Source organism: Siphateles boraxobius, unplaced genomic scaffold (assembly GCF_051911475.1).
Source record: "Siphateles boraxobius isolate OS27281-9 unplaced genomic scaffold, OSU_SipBor_1 207, whole genome shotgun sequence".
In the NCBI taxonomy this organism is placed as follows: Eukaryota; Metazoa; Chordata; class Actinopteri; order Cypriniformes; family Leuciscidae; genus Siphateles; species Siphateles boraxobius.
The window spans coordinates 1903206-1919309 of NW_027508819.1; the positions used below are offsets into that span (position 1 = coordinate 1903206).

General features: G+C 41.0%; 1 protein-coding gene across 1 annotated transcript; it reads right to left on the bottom strand.

Moving 5' to 3' along the window:
• Nucleotides 1-400: 400 nt before the first annotated feature.
• On the bottom strand, nt 401-13597 carry lpar4 (lysophosphatidic acid receptor 4). The gene is made up of 2 exons (XM_077237696.1): nt 13468-13597; nt 401-4030 (listed from the first exon to the last, which is right to left on the bottom strand). The coding sequence occupies exon 2, from the start codon at nt 3835-3837 to the stop codon at nt 2776-2778; it is 1062 nt and encodes a 353-aa protein (XP_077093811.1). The 5' UTR covers nt 3838-4030; nt 13468-13597; the 3' UTR covers nt 401-2775.
• Nucleotides 13598-16104: the final 2507 nt, after the last annotated feature.

Here is a 16104-nt window from a genome sequence, read left to right on the forward strand (position 1 = left end):
CCTTTTATTTATATTACTCTATGATTCAAATAATATTGGTTGTGCATTTGTTCTCCTTTGCTGTAATTTCTTAATTCTTCTCTTTTTTGTCTTTCTTTATTAATAAATGAATATTTCATTTTGAATTATTTCAATCTCTGATAATCCCAGGTTGTTCCCAGGTTGTTCCCATACAATCCCAGGTATGTTCACGCAGGCTTGTTTACGCATTAAACTCGTGGTCAGGAGGAAAAATATGTCTTTCCCTCAACATAGGATCTCAAGGCCACGACTTCACATCACATTCCCACAACAGAAGATGTCCTGACCTCGAGAAAATGATTGCATGGCCGCGACATATTATCAAATTCCTAGTGCATGTAGCATTAAAGCTCATTCTGAATATGATATTGCTTGCACCTTATAATAAATTAGGTAATTTATTAGATAGAGAAAAACAAAAGACACATAAAACAGGATACTGATTATTATAAGATTAACAAATGAAAATGAATGATGAAAATAGGCATATAAAAGTAAGGGGAATAAATACCCTTGAGAATGATTTAGAGTGCTTTCCCATAACCCGATGAAGATTACGTGCCAAACGGGCCCTGCAACAACATATTTAAGAGAATTAAGGCAGCTTTGGTGAGCTGGACACAAGCCTTGTTCAGTCGGACACAATGCACCCATTGCTGGAGTCATAAGAAGTATTTGGTCAAGCGAGTAGATTTCCCCAGGCTTCACATAAGACCCAGTGTCTGATTTCCCACATGCTGTTGTGCAAGTCCTGATGGACAAAACTCACGTTGCCACTGCTCTAAGCTGAGGATATATGTGTGTGTCCAGCAGTGCATTTACTTATCAGACAAAACAATGCTTAGAAATGATGTTCAGTCTGAATCATTAATGATTTTAGTCAATCTGAGGTCACAAAAGGTTGTTTTAAACAGGTGTGTGAACTCAGACACTCTAAGCTGTGATATAGTGACCGTGAACACGTTATATGTTCGTGCAACAGTTCTTCTAACACTAACTGATGGAGTGTGTAGCCATAACCCTAACCTTTTTTTAAACACCCATGAAGGAAGACACGTCATGGCCATATTCCAGGATGACAATGTCCAGATTCATCAGGCTCAGACTGCGAGAGAACGGTTGGGAGGGAGCATGAAGAATCATTTACACCTTGAATTCACTGAAAGTCTGATTTTACACAGTGTACAGACTCTAGAGAGAGCTGGACTCTTGCATTGTCAATCTTGACCCAAAACTGATGCTCTCTCTTGATGGAAATAAATGTTGTGATCTTATCTCCATCAAGAGGTGCAAATCCAAACAGCAACTCTTTTGGCTGGACAGTGTATATTTAGACATTATCAAATACTTTTTGTTAAAGTTTAGATTTTTGTACACCCTGCTGAACATTCCAGCGTAGCCCTGTATAAACTGTATGTTGGTCCAGGCTGGTTTGTGCTGGTTAGAGCTGGTCTAGTGGTGGACCAGATATAGATGTATCCAGATATATATTTTTGACTCAAACCGTCCGCACACTATTGGTCAATCAAATGCTCTTTGATAAAATGAGCCCGGTTTAAGTTTTATCATGCACAGGTCTGAAGAGATCATAGTTTAGTTGTCCACCTGTTTCATCTGATCACTCGAGGTTCTTCAGCAGTGTGATGAAGATACTGAATGCTCCACAAGGCTCTCTGGAAAAAAGATAAGTTGCATGTCTCTTGAGAGCTTACGTACTTCACTGACCTGCTGTCAAAACGCTGTGAAAGCGAACAAATCTTAATACTTCTCAAACATCATAAGATCTTCATAGACCTTAAATTCTCTTTTCCACTGTAAATTATGTTATAAATACCTCTGTTGATTTTTACTTTGATGAGCCAGTTAGTTTGCGAAAGTGTTCTCCGCTACTTTACAAATAAAATAAGTGATATCAGACAGCTTATTGTCCCTTCAGATTATGACCCCTCTACCCCTCCTTTCTGTAATGTTTTTCCTTTCAATTTCTTTAAACTCTCTTAATGAACTTATTAAGCTATTAAAACCTACTACTGTACATCCTCAACTGATATTATTCCAACAGGCTTACAAGTTTTTGAAGCCAATGGGCCATATAATTTATTGATGATAAACTACTGGTCAAGTACTGTTGTATTTCCATTTGTGGGTGAACTAACCCTTTGAGACCCAATTAATCTTACCACTTTTCCAAGAGTGTATTAATTATTGCCAGTTAATAATATCTTTACCACAACTATGAAAATCCTCTGCAGGGATTATTTAACTGCTTACCATTATTTATTTATTTTTTCAGTAAAAGGCAAACCAAAATTTGCAGATTGAGAGAGAAAAATTAAACACAACAATTCCACATTCACACAAATCTATAACACTGATTTGTAACAACACTTTCAGAAAGTGCTTTGACTGGGTAAAAATACAACACAGCACAATAAAACTGCAAATGGTATGGTAATACTCATTGATCAAATACAGTGATACACTGGTACACCTGTGTAAACAATAACTACTAGACAGAAAACAATCACAGATAAGTCATTTAAACTCAGAGAAGTCCTTTAAACTCAGATGTCCCATGAACGGGTGTCAGTGGAAAATGCCAACATTCCAGTAATTTTCTTCAAGCATTACATCCTGAGCCAAGACATCCATAGCTCTTCTTCTGACCTGACCTATTCTAGTTATTCTTTTCAGAACTGAGTTTCACTGACAAAGTTCCGTCGTTACCAATAGAGAACTTGCGATGATAGTTGGCTAACAATGCTTTTGGGAAACGCACCCCTGATCTTTTCCATTGCTGGTCAGTGCGTGGAGCTCAACCGTGCCAGTATTCTCCAGGGGAGACACAGGGCAATCAATCCTCAGCATGTTGTCCTGCGTGGCCTGGCACTTCCCGGTAGTCAGTGATTTCTGAAAGGACTCCGAGGTAAAGTAGTAGACCACCGGGTCAAAGCAGCAGTTGAAGGTGGCAACGCAAAGCGTGATGGGATACAGTGTCCGTGCGAGCTTCTCCACCCAGCAGCTCGCGAGCGCTCGAGTGCGCACCATGGCGTAGATGAACAGGACAGAATTGTAAGGTACAAAGCAAACAATAAAAATGGCCAAATGCACTACAATCATCCGCAGAACACGCTTCTTGTTGGTTCCGATCTGACACAGGGTTGCGGGTCTACGTAGAGTTCTGAGCACCATGGAAGAGCAGGCTAGATTGATCATCAGTGGTATGAGGAAACCCACCACTTCAATGACGATGGTGATCTTAGACAGATGGGTCTTCCATGTTTTCTTGGAGAATCCCTCAAAGCAGGTGGTGCTAGCTTTGGACTTGTTGGTGGAAGAGAAGAAGTGGACTGACATGCCTCCGCCCAGTATCAACAACCAGATGATCCCACACACGATCCCAGCATTGCGGCGGGTCCGAATGGAGAGTGAACGGAAGGGGTAAACAATAGCCAGGAATCGATCCACACTGATGCATGTGAGGAACAGCATACTGCCGTAGATATTGGTGATGAAGGCTCCTCCGGAGATCTTGCACACTGTATCCCCAAAAGGCCAGTGGCGATTCACGTTGTAAAAGATTTTGAAAGGAAGAGTAAATACAAACACTAAGTCTGATAAAGCTAGATTGGTCATAAAAAGCGTGGTCTCGTTACGCAATTTCATGCGACAGCAGAAGACAAACAGCGAAGCACAGTTAGTGACCAGTCCCAGAACAAATGCCACACTGTAAACCACACCGTACAGGTTGTACTTGAAGGAGTCATCGATGCCACAATTGTCCATCCCAGTCTCATTAAGAACAAGACTGGCCATTATGGCACATGCAGTGGAAGCTGTTCTTCTGTTTCCAGTTAATTCCCAACAGTCAGCAAGAACTCTACACGAGCCGTCCTTCCCATCATCTACTCACAGCTCCACAAAGCTTGATCACATCTTGTTTTGTGAAAGTACAGTCAGCTACCTTTGTCTGGTTAAGGCATAGACCAATAGGCAAATCTGTAGTTTCCTGCATGGAGGACGACAGAGAGAAAATAAGTTAGAACAGTGCTTTCCAAACTTGTCCTGGGCCAAACACCACTAACTACACATTTCGTCCGTCTCCCTCATATAACACACCTGATTCAGCTCATGAGCTGTGAACTGAGGGAGTGTAATGAGGGAGGCGCTCACATATACACATGCATGGGACATTCCCTGAATGCATTGAGGAAGATAATTTAATATTACATTTAAAATATGGAATGGGAAAACAAGAATATTGTGTATTAAATTAGGGTTAGGGGGCATTTTGATTACAGGCCCCGTGAAATCAAGATGTAAGTTTTTCAGATTTGAGTATGAACAGGTTAGCCTCAAAGTTATTAATAAGCTGTTGTGTTCCAAAAAATGACAAAATTCACATTTATGAGATATAAGCATTCAAAACCTACAGTCTCTCACTTCCACTAAAATGGATCATGTTATGACATCACCGCGGACTTTAGCTTCTCATCACATCTTCTGTCCAATCAAATGCTCTCTAAAATCTAAAGCTCACCCCCTATGCTATAAATACCACTTGGCCAAAGCGACCGTGGCTGTACCTGTACATTCGGTAGCACACGCATGCTCAGTATCAGCTACTCGTGCTCATCAGTTCTCTCAGTCTCAGCACAACATGTCTAAGTTCAGTGAACTGTGGAGTTACAAATACTCTGAGATATTGGTTTATTTTGTGTCTGGGGGACTGTGAGGCACGTCCGAAAGTGAGTAACTTTAGAAAACTGTGGATCAGTGCTGACTCAAGACGCGAACTGTTTTGAACGATTCAGTTCGATTCTGGTTCAACAGGTTCACTAAAAAGAACCGGTTCAAAAGAACGATTAGTTTACGAACCGGACATCACTACCGTTTACACGCCACGGAGCAATATGGGTTGGAGATGCAAATTCAGTTGATCAAACGCTTGAGTCCGTTTTGAATGAAATGGCTAGAATTTATTCACACACCTTACTATACAACGTACCATCAGCGCTCAGATTCGCTTCCATGGTGCTGTCAAGTATTACTTGCAGTCTGTGAGGTAAACAATGCTATTGCCTATTGGAAAATGGGGAGGAGCCATTCAATATGTCCCGCCTTAAAAAAAGAATCTGTAAGAGGTCTACTTTTGTATGTGTCTTATTACAATTAAAACAAAACATTGTGCTTTTGTAAAATAAAGAAAATAAACAGGGTGTGCTGTCTGCTTCTCCGTCTCCGTGAACTTTTTGTCTGGAACACATCTCTAAACCTAAACAAAACTCAGCAAATACTTGTCACACAGACATGAGCAATGTATATTTATAAACATTTAAGTGTGTACTTAAATTATCTAATTCAAATATTATAAATAATATCAAACAAATATTCTCTGTTTAAGTAATTTATATGAAACCAACAAGATGTCCAGTTTCTCAGGCACGTGCTCATTATCTCTAATGTAACCACACCCATGCGTGCAAAAGAGATTCACACACAAATCGTCCACATAAAGGAAAGCGAACCTGTAAACACCCTCATCACCTCAGAACAAAGCATCAGACTTCATTATTCCTCTGCTTTTCATCGAGTTTGGAAGACACGCTGTGAGTTTACATTGGATTTACCTCAGAAGAAGAAAAACGTGATTTGAAGATAAGAAAGATTTGAAGTTAAGAAATGTAATCCGAATTATATAAGTTAGAGTGTTATTGTTGCATAAACTTCACATTGTAGCTGAACTGTTGCTAGACTAAAATGTATGACATCAACGGAAACATGTTGAAATATGGACTATAGACAGGTAGGCAACCTTTAAATGCTAAATAAATATTCTTGTATGAACACCGGTCTTGGGAGCGCTGAGATTACCGGACTAGAGAACAACGGACTTGGGACCACTCAGATCACTCCAGATTTGCGAGCACAGAGATTACCGGACTAGGGAACACCAGACTTGCCAGTGCTGAGATTACCAGACTAGGGAATACTGGATTTGGGAGCGCTGATATTACCGGATTTAAGGAACACCGGATTTGGGAGAGCTGAGATTACTGGACTAGGGAACAACGGATTTGGGAGAGCTGAGATTACCAGACTAGGGAACACTAGATTTGCGAGCACAGACATTACCTGACTAGGGTACACCGGATTTAGGAGCGCTGATGTTACCAGACTAGGGAAAACCAGATTTGGGAGCAATGAGATTACCAGACTAGGGAACACCGGTCTTGGGAGCACTGAGATTACCAGACTAGGGAATGCAGGACTTGGGAGTGCTGAGATTACCGGACTAGGGAACAACGGATTTGGGAGAGCTGAGATTACCGGACTAGGGAACACCGGTCTTGGAAGCACTGAGATTATCGGACTAAGGAACACCGGATTTGGGAGCACAGAGATTACTGGACTAGGGAACAGCGGATTTGGGAGTGCTGAGATTACCGGACAAGGGAACACCGGATTTGAGAGCACTGGGAGCCCCAGATTTATATTGACGACTGGACCACTGGACCAACCTCTCAAAAGCATCTAGTCAATGTTAATAGGTTAATCCTACAAGAAAAGGGAACGTTAGTTGTGATTTTTTAATTAAATTCCTTCACACTATCAAACTTTCAGTTCATTTGCTCTAGGGCTGAAACTAACAATCATTTTTTCAATCGATGAATCTATTGATTATTATTATAATGATTTAATCTATTGATTATTTTCCAAATAGTCACTTAATCCTTTGGTTAATTTATCAATAAATAACCAATAATTTACCAAAAAATAATAACCGTAACTAATCTAAGTATGAACTTTTATCTAATGACATTATTTATCACAAAAGGTAAGGTTTATGCAGTGTAGGCCTAATTAGTAAAGGTGTTTGCTTTGGCTTGTTCATAGTCACTCTTTGGTATTTACAGCAGCAACTGCTGACATGTGTGAATCCTGAAATGTTTTGTTCATTCAGAAGATTAAAGTAGCCGCTTGAATATGTTCATTCATCTGTATGATCAAACAGCTGAAGTCACAACCACATTCTAACTAACCATAGCGGTAACCATAGCGACAAAAACTCAAAAACTTGCCTTCCCTTATTTTACCCATTACATAAACGGATCCCTTGCTACTGGTTATGTATCGCCTGGTCTAAAAATAGATACTATGACTCCAATAATACAGAGACCTGGTCTTTATAAAAGTCCTCCGTAACTTCAGACTTATTTCCAACCTTCCCTTTCTATCAAAAGAACTAGAAAAGGTGTCGCCACTCAAATACAGTATCACTTGGGTAAACAATCCACACAAACCATTTCAGTCTGGTTTTAGACCTCTTCACAGTACAGAGACTGATCTTAAAGAAGTAGCAAATGACCTTCTCCTGGCTTCTAATCCTATTAGATCTTAGTGCAGCTTTTGAAATGGTTTGCCATTCAGTCCTCCTTTCTCTGCTATCTGCTATTAGTTTCATGGTACTGCCTAACAGAGGTTAACTTCATCTCTATTGGACAGGCAACAATACACTAGCATTGACGCTTTGATGTGTGCACTCATACCGGTGTCATGTGATCAACTGCTAAATTCAAAGTGCTTTCGTGCTTGTCGTATATTAGAACTATTTAGTGTTTTCAACCACATAATATGTATTTTAGGTTTCAGACATTTAAATACAACTCTCTACAATGTGAATAAATCACACAAATTTGTCTTTTAATTTATTTCAAAAATGAATTGCCTAATAAGGCAATGGCTAGTAAATTGTACGATTTCACATGCCTGTGATTGTAGGCATAAAAAAATATGTTTAGCGCAAATACAATTTCTTTGCCTGCTGAGCTTTAAGATAGGGCTGCACAATATCGTTTCAGCATCAATATTGTGATGTGCGCATCCGGGATAGTATAGGGATCGTAGTTGATTGGTTCCGGTTCGAAAAAGCAAGTGATTTGCAGATTAATTGCTAAGTTTAACCATCATAGAGTAAAAGTTAATCATTTGATTTAGTCCTGTCAGATATCGACATCAAGCACAAGAATACTGAAAGTCGCGCGCTGCTTCTGTTTTCTGTTCTCTTCAGCCTCTTTCTCTTCTTTTGAGCTTGAACAGAATTAACTCAAAATGCCCATCTCAGGGAGTATCCTCGTAAACACAGTCAGTTATGTGTTGTAAACAATTAAGAAAAAAAATGATGTGTATCATGATGTTGGATCTGTGCATTCATCTTAAAGTGACAGCAGACAAATATACCTGCAGCTTTGTGTCACCAATGTTAATCAAACAACAAAAGATAAATTGTTTGTGTTATGACCATCAGATAAAATATTTTAAACGTACGTGTGAAAGGGTTAATCAACACAAATCTTGCTAGGTCACTGTTTTCATTGGTGTACCTCAAGGATCGGTTCTTGGCCCACTTTTACTTCTAATTCATAGGTTTCTTCTTTGGCTAGATCATTCAGCGTCATGGTCTTAATTTTTCTAGTTACACTGTTGATAAACAAATATTTGCTGCCCAGCCCATTTCTATTTTTCCACCACATTCATCACTGCCTGGCCTTAAAGATTTTAAAGCATGGATGGCTGAATACTGTTAAAACTGAAATCCTGTTAGTCGGCACTACATCCCTTGGCATTTTGTCAACATGACCCCTCCATTCATATTGATATAGCCTTAGTTAGGCCTTCACCCATTGTATGGAATCTGGGGTCACTATTTGATCCTAAATCATGCTTTAAACCGCATATCAGCCAGCTTGTTAAATCGTGTTGGCAATATTGTCCGTATGTGACCTTTGCTCAGTCTTAAAGATGCTGAAAAGGTTATCCATGCTTTCATAACCTCTCGCTGGACTATTGTAACTCCTTGTTCTGTGGCTGACCCACTAAAGCCCTTAATCGTTTGCAACTAGTACAAAATTCAGCTGCCTGTGTACTGGAATTTAACAAAACAATCTGCTCACATTGCTCCCTATTGTCTTTTGGATTCAATTCAAAATACTTGTCAGTTTTTAAGGTCTGCCATGGTTTAGCACCCTTATATTTAGCAGAATCAATACGCATATGTTCCTGCCCGCACTCTTAGATCAACTTCTGACAGCTGGCTTGTACTACCCAAGTTCAAACTCTCTACTGTCAGTGGGATAAAGAACCACAGCTGCCCCAAAACCTCCACGCTGCAACTTCACTCCAGACCTTTAAGACAGAACTCAAAACCTATTTGTTCACCCTATGTTTTGTTAAATTACTGTTACCTTTTTTTGTTATATCATATTGCTATATGGTTACTGTCTGATTGCCTGTCCTTTAGTTGTTCCTTGCTCTACCTCTATTATGATCTCCATTATTCGAAAAGCGAAACAAAACTGTTCTCCCCAGTAATTTCTGCATGACTGAAAAAAGTGACATGTAAAGGCCAAGTAGGGTAACCCAAACGTGGAATGTGTCCTCTGCATTCAACCCATCCAGGTTAGTGCACAGACATTAGCAGTAGTGAGTGGTGCACACACACTCACACACTGCCAGTGGTGGTTAAAGTACCTGAAAGCCACACTTGAGGAAAAGTACAGACATCTTACCAGAAAATGACTTTGGTAGAAGTTAAAGTCACTGTTGAGAATATTACTCGAGTAAAAGTTTTAACGTATGTGATATTTATTGTACTTAAGAATGAAAAGTATTTTTTGATATTAAACGTACTTAAGTATTGAAAGTAAAAGTACAAGGAAATGCAAAATACATGAGAAGCAAAAAATATTATAAAAAAAATGTTCTATAAATTAACAATGAACAATACTTTTAGTAACCTTAAAGGGGACCTATTATGCCCCTTTTCACAAGATGTAAAATAAGTCTCTGATGTCCCCAGAGTGTGTATGTGAAGTTTTAGCTCAAAATACCCAACAGATAATTTTCTACAGCATGTTTAAATTGTCACTTTTTGAGGCTCAGAAAAACTCACCGTTTTAGTGTGTATCCCTTTAAATGCAAATGAGGAGCTGCTGCCGGCCCAGAGGGCGGAGCCTCACGAGCTCTTAGGACGTGTGTCAGGACAATCTCTCATCTCACGGAATGATAATATCAAAACATAAACTCTCAGTAGCCGTGTTCATTTCCACCCGGAGTCGGGCAATAATGCCCACAGAGCCAGATGATATGCTGTATGGAGACTGAACAGCTATAGTCTAGTTTAATTACGGTTATAACTTGTTTTTCCATCTTTCTTTTATCCACTATTAGTACAAGCCTGTTCTAGCGGACCGCGTCCGAATGTTGTAAAAATATACTGATGAGTTCAATGAAGTTAATTGTACATCACACAAAAGATGAAGCATCAATTTCACTCCAGAAAATCACTGTAAGAGCTGAATAAACACTGTAACGTTATAAGAAGTCCGCATTAAAGTATTATCCATAAACTCTCTCCCTCTCCCTTTCATTATTATCAACATACACAGCGAAGTACAAAAAACACTCGTTACAACTAACAGTAAACAAATATTATACACACCTTTTCAGGGGGTGCTTAATAAACTGGTAAACTGTATATCCGTAAAACAACTCCTATGAACTGTAATAAAGTGCGCTCTCTAACTTTCATTACTGCCATGATCAGTAACGTTAGGCCTATGGCTCCAGTAAATAAACAGATCTGTGTGGATTAATACATCCAGCTACACAACACCGACAAAGCTTGGGAGTCATTCTCGTCGGTGCAGCAATGGCGGATGTGTACAACTCTCAACTTGCTGTGAACTCGATCAGGGCGGTTCTATGTTAGAACGGCAGTGTCTGTCAACACTCGTTGGCGGGGCCTGTGTCTGTCAACACTTGTGGGCAGGGCCTGTGTCTGCCAACACTCGTTGGCGGGGCCTGTGTCTGTCAACACTCGTGGGCGGGGCCTGTGTCTGTCAAAACTCGTGGGCGGGGCCTGTGTCTGTCAACACTCGTTGGCGGGGCCTGTGTCTGTCAACACTCGTGGGCGGGGCCTGTGTCTGTCAACACTCGTGGGGGGGGCCTGTGTCTGTCAACACTCGTAGGCGGGGCCTGTATCTGTCAAAACTCGTGGGCGGGGCCTGTGTCTGTCAACACTCGTGGGCGGGGCATGTGTCTGTCAACACTCGTGGGCGGGGCCTGTGTCTGTCAACACTCGTGGGGGGGGCCTGTGTCTGTCAACACTCGTAGGCGGGGCCTGTGTCTGTCAACACTCGTGGGCGGGGCCTGTGTCTGTCAACACTCGTGGGGGGGGGCCTGTGTCTGTCAACACTCGTGGGGGGGGCCTGTGTCTGTCAACACTCGTGGGCGGGGCCTGTGTCTGTCAACACTCGTGGGCGGGGCCTGTGTCTGTCAACACTCGTGGGCGGGGCCTGTGTCTGTCAACACTCGTGGGGGGGGCCTGTGTCTGTCAACACTCGTGGGCGGGGCCTGTGTCTGTCAACACTCGTGGGCGGGGCCTGTGTCTGTCAACACTCGTGGGGGGGGCCTGTGTCTGTCAACACTCGTAGCCGGGGCCTGTGTCTGTCAACACTCGTGGGCGGGGCCTGTGTCTGTCAACACTCGTGGGCGGGGCCTGTGTCTGTCAACACTCGTGGGCGGGGCCTGTGTCTGTCAACACTCGTGGGGGGGGCCTGTGTCTGTCAACACTCGTAGGCGGGGCCTGTGTCTGTCAACACTCGTGGGCGGGGCCTGTGTCTGTCAACACTCGTGGGCGGGGCCTGTGTCTGTCAACACTCGTGGGCGAGGCCTGTGTCTGTCAACACCCTTATTAAGCTTTGCTGTAGTAACAATAACCACTTTAAGCATGAGTGAGGGAGCATACGGTTATTATTTTTCTTATTAAGTGTGTTATACCATGACATTGAGTTATTAGAAATACAGACACAATGACGTCATTACATGATGATGTAAAAGAATAGCTGCTATCTTTCTTTTTTTATAACCATTCATTGAAATCAGAAAACTATATTTTCATGTGATGTGATGTGACGTTCCTCACTAGCCTGACTTCCGCCCTCCTTTGTACTTCCGCTCAATTTTCATTTTCCTTCAGTACTACGTCTGGGATTCTGCTGTAGACTTTGGTTTTCTCCGATAAATTTTTTACCAGGCCAATCAGCGAACAGAGGGAGTGGCTGAGAACGATGACGCTGATGTTGTGCGTTATTTTGAGTTGTAGTTCAGTAATGGTAGCGGAGAAAGATGCGAGCGAAGCCATTCGGTCTGTTGTGGCAGCACTGCCGAATATCAAGACGTTAAAGCCGGAGCAAGAACAATCTTTGCTTAGTTTTGTTGGTGGCCATGATGTTGTGGTCCTCCTCCCCACGGGGTTCGGGAAAATACATATGTCACGACCAAACGTTAGTGATTGGTTATGGCAGATAGAGTGACTCTGGGCAGATCCAATAGTTTTAGACTTCAAAAGAGTTCCCGCCTACAAGGAAGTTAACGCTTGTCAATGGAGCGGTGCCAGACTCTATGTACAAATGAAATGTACGAGAGTCTGGTGGGACCAGGCTAGTTCCTCACAGCTATAGTACATAGATTACTCATTATTATTCACGAGCCTGCGTGCCCTTCTCCAAGCAGGAGACGCTTCTCTCAGTGAGTCAGGACAGCTTTCCTATTAACAAGCTTCGACTGGGAGATCACCTACAGTGAGAGACTTTACTGTTTCTTTTACTTGTGGATAATAAATTAAGATATTTTGATGAAAAAATAAATGTGGTCAATTTTTACTTGTGGTCATTCAACAAATATATTTAGTGATAAGTAGACTATTCCTTTAATTTAGCATACTTATTTGTTTGTTTACAAATGTTACTGTTGCAAAATACATTTAATTTTGGTAAATTTTTCCCCTTGCTTTTTTCTATCTGATTACAACAAATTCATTACAGAAAGCGAAAGCTTACAGTAATAAGGTGTCACAAAATTGGCCCATATGATTTATTGCTGAAGCCCTACAAACCTTTGTGTTAGAAACATTAAATGTTTGATAGCTGCATCCCTGCCAAATATTAATATTACAATTTAATCATAACTTTCATAGTCACTACTTTAATAATGCATTGGAGGACTGCATTGCTTGGTTTGTTAATTGTCCTAAATTAAACATATATCCGAGATCGATCTCCTATTAAAGCATATTATTTGTAAAGCTGTTGACAGTGAAATATACATCTATATAAAGTTGCTTTGAAAGCATTATGTGGCTTGACCTGACCTATATTTGATTTAGTAAGTTGAACTTGAAGGGAAATAGATTGAATTGTTAAAACATAAAAGTAAACACCAGATCTGACAGTGTGTATTTACTGATCTGTGACGCGTTTCTTCAGGGAAATCGCATAGTTTAAATAAAGATGTGGAACGCGACGATAACAAGCACACAGAGTTTAACTTTCAGCATCTTAAAAGAGAGCAGCTGCCGAGCTACAAAAATAAAATAAAACTTACATGAGACTTTCTGTTGATTGTCCTCAGGCAGGCAGTGCCCAGATCAGGAACCGGAGAGCGACTGGACACATCCGTGACCACCGGGGTGTGTGTTCTTCCGCGAGAACGCGCCTGGCTCCATATTATCGTGAGCGCGCTCGGAGAGTTTGTTTCGAGAGAGCTGTGCTGAAAAACATATAGAGGACAAAAACTACAAATGAATAAGTAATATTTCATCAATAACCTGAAAATGTCTTGATAAGACAAATACAATTCATTTTAATTAGTGCTTCATTTTAATTATTGCCTTTTCATTTATTATTTTCTTTTTAACTTTGATTTTATATATTCTAATTTATGTTTATGTGTATTTATTTATACTTATTTATTCACGCATTTATTTATATTTTTATTTATATATACAGTAAGCCCATACCCTTTATTGCATGATCATATATTCTACCATATAAACAGTATAAAAAACATAAAATAATTTGAGCACCATTTACATCAAACAACTCTGTTGGTATTATTATAATTAGTATTATTATTATCATTTTGTACCTTTAATTTATTGCCACACTTCAATATGGGAATTATATTATCAGACAACTGAACATTTAGCGTCGTCATGCTTTTATTTGTGCTTAATGGATAAAACAATGGATCTGCGCTCCTGGCTGCTCGGTTTATGTCTGCTGTAACAATCAAAACAACCCGAAAAAATCACAAAAAAACTTGAATGATTTAAGAGGCATATTTTCTCCATTCCTACATGACAGCACCATAGAAGCAAATCCAAGCACTGATGAAACAATGGATTTAAATAGTAGAGGATTCATTCATTTCATTCTTAACCAACGTACAGTTGGAAAACAGAATAAAACTCGAGCGTTTGAGCAAACAAACTAACATCTTTAACCCATATTGCTCAGTGACTGCGGTCGCTTTGGCCAGGTGGTGTTTATAGCACAGGGGGCGGAGCTTCAGATTCTAGAGAGCATTTGATTGGACAGAAGATGTGATGACAAGCTGAAGCCCGCAGTGATGTCATAAAAATCCCTCATCCATTTTAGCGGAAGTTAGAGACTGCAAGTTTTGAACGCTTATATCACCTAAATGTGAATTTTGTTATTGTTTTGGAAGCTTATTCATAACCTTAAGTCTAACGTATTCGTACTAAAAGCTAAAAAACCTATATTTTGATTTCAGGGGGCTTTTAAATGAAGTCAATGCCTTTAAGAAGGTCATTTTAAGAGTCAGCTTTTTTTCTGACTCCAAGGGCTCGAATGGAGCTTCTGCTAATGCAGGACCAATGCTAGGTCACAGGAATGAGCTCCCGGCCAGCAGATAGGCCTCAACCGTCTGTCACCTCACAGGAACCGGGAAACTGAGGATGTCTCTCAAACAAGCTCTAACTGCAGACTAGAGGTCAAAACTAATGAGAGCCACTTTTGAAGGAACTCCAGCAATGAACTAACAGGGATCTCACCATGATACAAAGAGTCACCATTATAGGACACACAGCTTCCTGGTGGTAGGGGCTCTAGACCTCAAAACTGTCTCAACAACCTCAGTCGAGAGAAACTATGAGCTGGTTCTCCTCAGGGTCTCGTTTATAACTGCTGCGTCGCGCAAAACAGGCCCTGAAGCAGGCGTACGCAACTTCCCACGCATACGTTGTAATTTATAAAAGCATACTTGATAGGTGAATGTGCACCTGTAAGACTTTCTCTGGAATGTATTTTATACTATTTGATTTATTTATTCAAACACAAGGCAAGGATCGCCTACTAAATGAATTTTAGCAATGTAATGTGACGCACATCCGTATCTCATATTTTGCTTATGTCTAGTACCGTTAAACATGGCATCATGTGGATGAATATGCATATGCAAATGATATGCAGATGAGGATATTCATAGTAAAACAAGGCATTGTAAGCTCCATATATTGTAATTTCGGGGAGTAGCACATGTGCACAATATTCCACTGATTGGGATTATAAAAGGAATTCTGCACAGATTCTGGCGTACGCACGGTTTTATAAGTCTGAATATTTTTTGTCGTACGCAATTTTTGGTTTTAAGGTGCACATACACTTTCAGTAAGGATCTCACACAGAGTTTTATAAATGAGGCCCCAGATCTCCAGCTTGTAGATCATCCCCTGCACTTGAGACAGATACCCTGGCCACTACGCCATTGCTTCCACGCTGACACGAACACTGACAGAGGGAAGCATTTCTCTAGAACTGGTCTCTCTCTTCTCTCGCTAGAACTGGTCTCTCTCCTCTCTGGCTAGAACTGGTCTCACTCCTCTCTCTCTAGAACTGGTCTCTACTCTGGCTAGAACTGGTCTCTCTCCTCTCGCTAGAACCTGGTCTCTCTCATCTCGCTAGAACTGGTCGCTCTCGTCTCGGTAGAACTGGTCTCTCTCCTCTCGCTAGAACTGGTCTCTCTCCTCTTCCAAGAACCTGGTCTCTCTCCTCTCGCTAGAACTGGTCTCTCTCCTCTCGCTAGAACTGGTCTCTCTCCTCTGGCTAGAACTGGTCTCTCTCCTCTCGCTAGAACCTGGTCTCTCTCATCTCGCTAGAACTGGTCGCTCTCCTCTCACTAGAACTGGTCTCTCTCCTCTCGCTAGAACTGGTCTCTCTC

What these genes read in the sequence shown, in the direction of transcription:
- lpar4 (XM_077237696.1), bottom strand. Translation starts at nt 3,837, where the DNA reads ATGGCCAGTCTTGTTCTTAATGAGACTGGGATGGACAATTGTGGCATC.